Source organism: Sinohyriopsis cumingii, chromosome 13 (assembly GCF_028554795.1).
Source record: "Sinohyriopsis cumingii isolate HCF-2022 chromosome 13, ASM2855479v2, whole genome shotgun sequence".
Lineage (NCBI taxonomy): Eukaryota > Metazoa > Mollusca > Bivalvia > Unionida > Unionidae > Sinohyriopsis > Sinohyriopsis cumingii.
The window spans coordinates 8,921,379-8,932,227 of NC_142973.1; the positions used below are offsets into that span (position 1 = coordinate 8,921,379).

The 10,849-nt window shown below is 35.6% G+C and overlaps 1 protein-coding gene across 1 annotated transcript; it reads right to left on the reverse strand.

The window, feature by feature from the left end:
• Positions 1–1,373: 1,373 nt before the first annotated feature.
• Positions 1,374–9,492, reverse strand: LOC149784920 (scoloptoxin SSD20-like). The gene is made up of 4 exons (XM_089931162.1): positions 9,398–9,492; positions 5,919–6,059; positions 4,617–4,730; positions 1,374–3,100 (listed from the first exon to the last, which is right to left on the reverse strand). The coding sequence occupies exons 1-4, from the start codon at positions 9,437–9,439 to the stop codon at positions 2,912–2,914; spliced, it is 486 nt and encodes a 161-aa protein (XP_089787288.1). The 5' UTR covers positions 9,440–9,492; the 3' UTR covers positions 1,374–2,911.
• Between the last annotated feature and the right edge of the window lie 1,357 nt (positions 9,493–10,849).

The window sequence follows — 10,849 nt, forward strand, 5'->3', positions numbered from 1 at the left end:
CTTGGAAATCAACCACAAATCAATTAGAAATGACATGTATGTGTCAAATACATATTAAAATAGATCTTTATCGCTCATAATTTGTTAAAATAAAAATGTCTCCGTTTTGATGATAAAAGTCATATGTCCCCGTTTTGTAGGTTTAACAAGAATGTGTGTGTGTGTGTGTGTGTGTGTGTGTGTGTGTGTGTGTGTTGGTCTTTGCTTGTCCCTATAAAACTCACTTTGTCCCTATCAAATTTATTTCACCTACCTACCTACCTACCTGCAGTAGCGCGTATTCAGGTCAGCCACTTGCAACACCCACCCATCACAAGGGACTGGGTCTGTCTAGCGACAAGGGGAATATGTATGTGTATGTCTGTGTTGTTGTTGTCCCTACTCAAGTAGCGCTTATTCAGGTCAATCACTTGCAACACTGTTAATAACTGCTGCGCCTGATTGAGGTCAGCCTCTTGCAACATTGTTGTAAGTGGCTGTCACCCTTATCCAATTCCCCTTGTCGCTATACAGGCCCATTCCCTTGTCGCATTGTTCAATTCCCCCTGTCCCTAGACAGACCCAACCATGTTCAAGACCTTTTTGTCCCTAGACTAGCCCATGTTAAATTTCCATTGTCCCTAGACAGGCTCACCCATGTTGAAATTCCTTTTTGACCTTGGGGTACATCCCTCTCCCGTTTTAACATTGTCCCCATTGTCTCGCGAGTGCACCCCTATACTACTACCGGCCCATAATACAATAATATATACAAAGGCAACATATATCACCCAAAGCGCACATATATATTATGTTTATATTAAATATTGTATGAATTGTCTCGATTATGCAGCAGATGGTACAGAAAGATGCATTAATGTGAATAAGAAAGTCCAGTTAGTAACTGTCATTCGGGGAGGATATGTATAAATATTTACGTGATACATACACAAATTCCTTGCTAAAACAAATCTTTTACATTAAAATGGTAGGAAAAAGTATTGCAGTGGTACATTCAGGTTTGCAGATTGGGTTAAAGATTGGCACCTCTAAGTTTGACCTCAGAAAAATACACGGAATTTAATCTGGCAAATTTTCAACATCCTCCAACTTCAAAAAGATTTTTTATCCTTAAATAATACTTGCTGTACGGTATTTCTATTTTGAGGCTTGCAAAGTGTTCCATATATTACATGACACATCGAGAGTGGAAGTAGGTTGAATAGGGGTACGTTTTTTCCCGAGATGGAACTGTGTAGTTCCGAATTTCGTCTAACCTTCCCATGTCAAGTAATCGTAACCTTGCTAGTATCTGTCGTGAGGTTGAGAGGTATACATAGTGAGTGCAAGATAAGAAGATAAGACTATAGCTGGTTAACCTATTTTATTTCGTCTTAAAGAGAGATTACATCAAATTTATCAATTCCGAATAACACGTGATCTTGAAAACCAACACAGAATCAATTAACATAAATGTTGCTTCGACTAAGGCATTATGGTGCTTTTCATATACTGGTCAGTGAGGTGTGGGACATTTTCGCTTGCTGGTACAAGACATGTACAATGTTTGAGGCACTCGTCAGTGAGGTGTGAGGCATTTTCGCTAATACAATAATGTGATCTTGTCCAGGCACTTGTCTATGAGGTGTGGAACATTTTACTTATATAATACATGCGATATTTTTTCAGGCACTGGTCACTGATGTGTGAAACATTTTCACTGATCCAGTATATGTGATAATTTCCAGGCACTAATCACTTATATGTTGATAATTTTCACTAGTACAGTACATGTGATTGTTTCAAGGCACTGGTCTATGAGGTGTAATACATTTCCATTAAAACGATACTTTCGATGTTTTCCTGCCATTTTCAATGAGTGGTTGAACATTGCACTGTCAATCTTTGGCGGCATATTACACTCATCAAAGAGTGGTGGAACATATTAAATAATACAACACATGCTATATTTTGTAGGCACTTCTCACCTAGATGTGGAAAAATATTTTTTGTAGAAATTACATATCTGTGGAATGGTTGTCTGTTGTTCTTTGTTGTATATTAATCAAATTAATAGTGGAGTTCACTTTCACCAAATGTGAAAAAATTACGAAGTTAATTATGTATGTCCCTAATGATGACCACAATGATCTTCAATTCAATATCAACCTATATTTGTAATTATCCATTAAGGAAACCTGTTACAACTACACTTGTAAGGCATGATGATTAAGTTTAGTGCTAGGTACAAGAAAATCAGTTTATTATAAACATGTAAGGAAAATCAGGTTAATGGTTGAAATGTTCATATTATATTACACTAATCATATTACGTGCTAATTAAACAGCTTAGAGAACGTAATGCAATTAATATTAATGAAAAATCTTACATATTAGATAATCTTAAAAGACTTGATACATTTGTTTTCTTGATAATGACAGTATATAAAGCTATTATACATAAATGAAATATTTTGTTTTTATCTATGAAACATACAACATAAAAGTACGTGACATTGAATTTATCACTGTCTTAACGAAGGGTACTGAATCTATAGTATCGAGGGAAAAACTTGTGCAGGAGGAGGCGTGTTCTATTATTAAAAGTACAGCTTTGGAGGGGTTCATACGAGAGAATCATTTACCGTCTTGTTTGATTTAATTCTCTAATTCTAACGTTTTCATTTTCCTTGGACAGATGCATTTACAAAAAAACAAAGTCAGCTAGAAATGATGAGGTAAATCAATGTTTTGACCTCAGTACACTGGGCAGTGACTGAAGACTTATTTTCGGAAGTCCTTCATCTCATTCATGTTCTATATTTATGGATAAGAGCCCATAATGACTCGATGTGTCTATACTATTGTATTTTTTTGTTTATGTGCTCAGTATGTACTCTGTAATCGTATGATGTTGAGTTTCAACAACTATTTAACAAGATGAGTTATGTTTGTCTTTTGATATATTTCGATACACATAACTAGGCTTCCCTGGTATTTTTCTTTCATCTGCCACTGCTTCTATTTGTCCATCTTTTACTAAAATACCCTCAACTACTGTCAAGAACAGTGGATTAGATGCGAGTCGGTGACCTTTGGCTTCTAACTGATTTAGTAGCTCCTGAAAAACATGGGAAACAAATGCAGTTACCATGGTTACTAGAGCATATAAAGCCTTTTGTGTATTCACTATATCAATACACATGTGCTCTGAGAGCATTACGATACTGTATTACTTTAGAGGTGTCAGATTGAAGCATGATTTGAATATCTTCACCTTTATGTGTTAGTTTCAGATGATTTGTAAATTTTTGTTCAGCTCTTCCAATGGATGCGTTGGACCTGATCGAAAACCAAACCATGAGCATAAATATCGTGCATGGACATCATGAAATACATATCATTTTATCAATCAGTTAGATCTAATTGTCATATCACATATTTATATAATGCATGGAGATAAAACTACAATTGTGTCCAGTAAGAAAGTTTAATATGGTGTAAGGTATACATTAAAACCATCAGACCATGATGTGTTCAAGTGCCATATCAAACAAGGGCAGTTTTCCACAACCTTGAAGAGAACATGCATTCGGAGCTTTGTTAATTGTACACATATTCGATGCTTTGAAATAATTGTAGCTAAGCATTTTGAATGGAATCCAAAATAAAGATTTATAAACGCTGAATCTCATGCATTTTAGGCTATCGAGGTCGGGGCAAACATATAAATACCTCCTGTCTGGATGAATAGTTTGGAAATACTGTTTAAACATCTGTAATATGTGCCTTATGGACTGTAAAGTTAAATGAATATACAAAATATATAACTCATGTCCAGTCAATCCCTTTTTTCTAAAAAAGTATAATTCCATTTTTGTTGTTGAATATCATATCTTATAGTTAATCAATTCTGACTACGTTAAAATTTGCGGTAGTAGACATCAACCACGTACAAGGAGAAATTTTGACGCCATTATGATATCAGTTTTTTTTTCGCGTTGATGTGTGTCAATAGGAAAATACTTTTCCTCCTCTTCTATTTCAAAATATTTTGAATTTGTGTTAAAACGAAAGTAACACTTTTAAAGAATTTTGGGATGTTAATAGTGCCTGCTTTCTGTCTCTTATCATTGTTTCAGTGCTTCAGCTGTAGAATCGCTTCAAAAACTCAATTTGCGACACCAGAACCACCATTAACAATGTCCACTATTAAAATTATTAAGTCTTTTTCATTTTTTCTCTATTAATTTTACTTTGTCATAATCGCGCAGTATTTCCCAATACTGCACTGCTTCACTATGCACGAAACATGTCTGTAATAATATTGTATATTAGGAACTACGTTTGATTGTAAACAAACAATGTACGTTCATGTAGCAGACGCCAGAGCTTTTAGTTTAATAGTTTTGTCTGTGTAGCAACTAAAATTCTTCGCAATTTTTTGGCCTAAAATTGATAGAATTACTTTTCATGAATTTCTGGGTTCACGATATCTACAATATATTTTCCATTGTAAAGACTCTAGCTTGGACATTAAATGAGCTCCACACTTCCACACAAGGAGTTATCTTTTCATTGCACGACAGAAAATCAGGTTGTCATTTAAAAATCGCCAAGGAAAGACTTGTGATTACCTTCGACACACCACTTTCACAGTCCAGTTCATTAGGAATCAATGTGTGACTGATTCGTTTGGAACCCATGGCTTCCTCCAGCGTCTGATTTAGCCATAATACACGTACCATAATCTGGAAAATGGAATGCAGGCATATTAAAGTCTTCCAGTATCTAAATACTATCCTGGAGTAGAATTATCACAACATAAAAGTTTTCCGAACTAATTAGATGAGATGGGTTATTACTTTGATTCACTTCCATTAAACACTATAACTATTTTTGATTGGCGTGTATTAATAAATATTACATGATTCCTCCTAATATGAAAAACTCCATTGCTTCCATTCTCAATTGTTTCTCTCGGCAAACGAATTATAAGATGCAACAAATTCATTTCAGCATTAGGATAGTGCTCAAAATATCGAGGTTTTCAATAAAATACAATGTAACAATTACAATTGTTAGAACGACTATAGAATACATCATGAAGAAAAAATGTATCAGTGTATTTCAGCATATATTTGTTGTACTCATTTAATATTGGTATTTCTACTATTGATTCTGTTATCGTATATTATTTAATAAATATTGCATTGCGCAGACCGGGGACCTTATGACAATTAATGGACAGGCCCGTCACTCTAAAAGGTACATGACCTGTAGAAACGTTTATGTCGAGATATGCCTTTCTAGGAGACAGTTACCTGCAGTAAGTCCTATCAACACCATAAAATTATCTTTTGCGTTAAATTGAAACAATGTCTTGTCATTTGTGCAATTTATGGCATGGAAGAAGAAAAGGATGTTGCCATGCAATGACTAAACTGCCTGTACCAGCATGTGACTCAAACACATAAACAGGCTATGTAACGAGTGTTTCTCGTGTATAGAAATGGACTGGGCCGTCCATATAATAGTTTATGGGCTGCCCATTTTACAAGTGATTAAGAAATAACAAAAATGTATGACGTATAATATTCGATGTGAACGTATAATCTGTGACCACTAGAACTAATGTAAAATATATGCTGCCTCCAGCTTTAACACAAACTATAAAATGTCTCAACTGGAAGTAACACACACACACACTCGCACATATATATATATATATATATATATATATATATATATATATATATATATATATATATATATATATATATATCCAGTGTCAATTAATAAATGCTGACAGATTAGGAAATATATATATCTGTTGAATCCCTCTTCTGACAGATTAGGAAATATGTTTTTGTATCTGATGAATGGGGGACTGTAGATCACAATATGACAATATTTTGAAAAAGACATTTTGAGCCTACCTGCAAGACAATATTAACTATTTTGGCTCCTCCTGCGGCTCCAACCACCAGCTTTACGTCACCTTTCTTGTCTGTTAATATCACAGGAGCAATGGAAGACAGTGGCTTCTTCAAAGGTTCAACTTTGTTTGCTTCAAATTTCTGGAAAGGATATTATAATATGCAGACCCTTTTTGGATTCATATATGCGGGTCTCTGATAAAACTAACAAAGTACTAAGCTGTGTCCTACCCTCACTTAGGTCTCACTATTTTTGGCTTTCCTATATTCAAATGAGCAACAGTGTTTGACTGGTTAAGTCTCTCTTCATAAACACCAGAACAAATCCTATTAATTTTTACAGTTAATTCGGCAAGATCAGAGCCTCTGTCTTTGTCATACATCCCTGTATAGGACGATTCAAAAGATAAGTACACGGTTGCAGCTGCCGTTGAAACACCTCAAGACACCATCTTGAGAGAGCTACCTCATCAATCCCTTAGTCAAAGAAATTACAACTATACTAAAATCTCTAAGCTGTGACCTTTTAAAATATATCTAATAATTTTTTCGGACTCCATTTTCACACAGATAACTTAGCAGAAATTAAATTTAAATTTGCTCCTCAGTAATATCCCATATCCAAAAGATATATTATTTGTTGAATCAGGCTAGAGACAGTAGTATGGACTGTTGGATGCAAGGTCACATTGACATTGAAAGATAACGTAAGGGTTAACAAAGAATCCAAAGTTTCACTACAGTATTCTGTTGCCGAGTGGACTCCATTTAATGACTTAAAATATGGCGTAAATCGGGAGTTATATATATCTGGAAAAGTTATGTGGAATAAAACTTCCACCAAGATATTTAAATGCTTCCTGTCTGTGGATCGATTCAGATTGTTGACTGCCAGCTAGAACTGCTCAAGACTAGTATTGTCTGGATCTAATGTTATTTAAATACCAGGACAATTCGTCACATGAATCACACACATTATCCAATCTCACCCATGGTGACTCTATGACTAATTTACAGACACCCATGTTGTCACCATTATCATTTTTATCAACACTCTTTCAGAAAACGACAATCCTTACTAGTTTTACAACAAGGACCTCATTCATCCCAGGCACTACAGATTACAATAGCAGCCAGTGACATGTACTTTAGTCGGGTTTACATTAGTGTTTACAAAAGAGTAATTCAAGGTCAGTGGTGTTGATATAAATTTTTACGATGCGGTTGCTCATACTTGTGTTGAACACATTTTTTCCGAAAACGTGATCGCTGATCTCGATGAGCAGATGGTCACTAGTGAGAAAGATTATAAAATAAATTATTATTGTTATTATTATTATTATTATTATACAGTTATGATTGTGATTTTTATGAACAATAAAATAGTCACAATGTGAGACGTTTTTGTCCGTATCGGTGAGAACATTTGTGGGATTCATGGAAGACTATTTCTGCTGTATCTGAACCATCATCTGTTGCCAGAAACGGGGGATTACGGTCAGCTACGAAAGTTGTCAGATAGTAATTCGGCAGTGTACTTTCACCTACATTTGATGTAGATTACACGAACATGGATTTCATTGATGGCATATTTGTTGTTCATAATCATGTCCCTTTGACCTTGATTTCAATCCCGTTTCCATCCATCACTAATTTTCATGTGATATTTCAGTTTCTTGGATTACTGGTGTTTTAGCTTTGGCATGCTTAGACATCTCGACTAAATTCAGACACTGAAGTCAAAGGTCCCACTTTTATGCCACTTGAGCTCTTGAGTAATAAAACCATAAGCATTAACATCTTTAACCCGCTTAAAGATTCCTTTGCACACTTATAGTATAATAAACCACAACTTCAAACAATGAAGCCGGCTGACAGTGCCGACATGATCAAAGGGTGACATTAGCAAATGCGTGATCAGTCACATGATCTCGAGCATTATTAGCATACATATATTATACTGGACCAAAATGTCAAAAAATCGGAAACATTAAAGCTTTCACCAATATTTTTGCGTACACTGGAGATTTCACGGAGTGACGGCAGACATCCTTAATTTCGGAAGAAAAACATTCCCTTGTGAAAGGTTCACATATACGAATACCAAAGTCAGCCATGGCGAATGCCGTAAATAGAACTAAATGAAGTGATGAAGTGGCATTATCCCAATAGGATACCTGACGCATGCAGACCTTATGCACGGATGAACCTCAATTAGAATTCATACCATTCCATCCTCCAAAGATGGCGGAAAGCAGTCTTTTCGAATTTCTCCACTTCATTCCAAAGGCGACTTAAGTTTTTTGTGAGACCTAGGTTAAGAAAGTTTATGATGAATATCACCAAAGAAAACCTTGGACATTCTGAAGGGATGTAGCTTAAATAAAAACCTTTCGGGCATATAGTTAAAGGAATTTAAATTTTTTAGCTTTATTTTTTTATAATTTATATACTTTGTACAGATTTTTAATATCTTTGGCTTGTATCTTTTATAATAAAGCACTTCCTATTTACATTAATTTAAAACGGTTTCTCTTGCTAAAGGATTATGGTGATGAATAACAGTCTGATGTAGTAAATACTCACCATGGGATTATGGTGAAGAACAACAGTAGAACGACGTATGTACTCACGATGGGACTATGGTGATGAATTACAGCTAGATGTAGCAAATACTCATGATGGGACTATGGTGATGAATTACAGCTAGATGTAGCAAATACTCACCTTGGGACTATGGTGTTGAATTACAGCTAGATGTAGCAAATACACACCATGGGAAAATGATGTTGAATTACAGCTAGATGTAGTAAATACTCACCATGGGACTATGGCGATGAATTACAGCTAGATGTAGTAAATAGTCACGTTGGGACTATGGTGTTGAATTACAGCTAGATGTAGCAAATACTCACGATGGGACTATGGTGTTGAATTACAGCTAGATGTAGCAAATACTCACGATGGGACTATGGGGACGAATTACAGCTAGATGTAGCAAAGACTCACGATGGCACTAAGGTGTTGAATTACAGCTAGATGTAGCAAATACTCACGATGGGACTAAGGGGATGAATTACAGCTAGATGTAGCAAATACTCACCAAGGGACTAGGGGGATGAATTACAGCTAGATGTAGCAAATACTCACCAAGGTACTAGGGGGATGAATTACAGCTAGATGTAGTAAATGCTCACGATGGGACTATGGGGATGAATAGCAGTTAGACGTAGTAAATACTCACCATGGGACTATGGTGATGAATAACAGTTTCATGTAGTAAACACTCACGATGGGACTATGGTGATGAATTAGAGCTAGATGTAGTAAATACTCACGATGGGACTATGGTAACGAATAACATTTTGATGTAGTAAATGCTTACCTTAGGACAATGGTGATGAATTACAGCTAGATGTAGTAAGTACTCACCATGGGACTATGGTGATGAATAACAGTTTGATGTAGTATTTACTCACCATAGGACTATTTTTATCTTCTCTGAATGTGAAATCTGCCATTGCATTATTCCAGATAATTCCAGTAGAATCAGAGATAACTAAAGACCCAAAACTGAAATGAAATCAGCAATAAATTTACACAAAACACCCACAAAAAATGAATAAGTACATATAAGATAAAGAGTTACATAAACGGGTGAGCTTAACCCTCACCCCACTAAAAATCAAAATTCCAATGCATGAGTGAATGTACTGTGCCTTTTGACTGGTCAAATGTCCAAGTTTGTTGTAGGTTTAATGATAGTTTGGTATCACAACGTTTCCGTGTTGAAGTACCATACAAATATCACATTTTCTGTTATTTTTCTACAACAGTCTCCACAGTGTTTTTGAATTGTCTTCCGATTGAAGATCTTAAGATATTAAAAGAGTTCTCGCCATCACAAATAAAATGTGTACTGTCTCCTCCGCAGGAAGGTAACTGGTAACACTTGCTCCTTCACTGACATGTAGCTGGTAAAACTTTCTCCTCCATTGGCACTCAGCTGGGAAAACTTGCTCCGCCACTAAGACATAGCTGGTAACACTTTCTTCTTTGGTGACACGTGGCTGGCAACACTTGCTCCCCCACTGACATGTAGCTGATAAAACTTGCTCTCCCACGGACATGTAGTTAATTAAACGTGCTTCTGTGCTGACGTGTAGCGGGTAAAAATTGTTCTTCCACTGACACGTAGCTGGTAAAACCTGCTCCATTGTTGACATGTAGCTGGGAAACCGTAATGTGCTACAGTAAAACCACTTTCAACATCATCCAAGCCGCAAGTATCAGGTTATTATCACCTAATATACCATAGCATATGTTGCAATATATATTATCATATATTAAACCACATCTTTCTACCTGAAACTTTGTTAAATACTAAAATATTATTATTAATTCCATGTCTTTAATTGATACATACATCTTCTTTGCTGTATATAATCTTTAACCTGAAATAAACTCAACGTCTTCGTTCTTCTGACCTATCTGTGTAAATTATCTGATAGAAAATGTTACACCTGTTTATTATAAACCTCTTCAGAGATTTCAAGTTGTATAAATTGAATTAAAAGCGACACCGTACACAAAGAAAACTCTAATAAATGTTAAAAAGTTAAACATTTTTGCTACTGACACCACAGTACACTCGTTAATTTGTTAATGCTCAGGAAATCATTAATTAAATGAACACTAAGCTGTACTTTTACTGACATACACTTTCAGCATCATACCATATGTTAGTATGTGTGTGATATGGATTTTTGACGTAGCTTTAACAATTTTTCAGTCTCGTCTCGCTACGATGTCTGCAGTGTGGCAGTTTATAGTGATGTCTAGCACTGGGATATCATGCCGCAGACATGTAGCATGATGTCCCACCCAGTCATATTATCCTGACACCAGGCCGACCAGTCTTAACACTAACC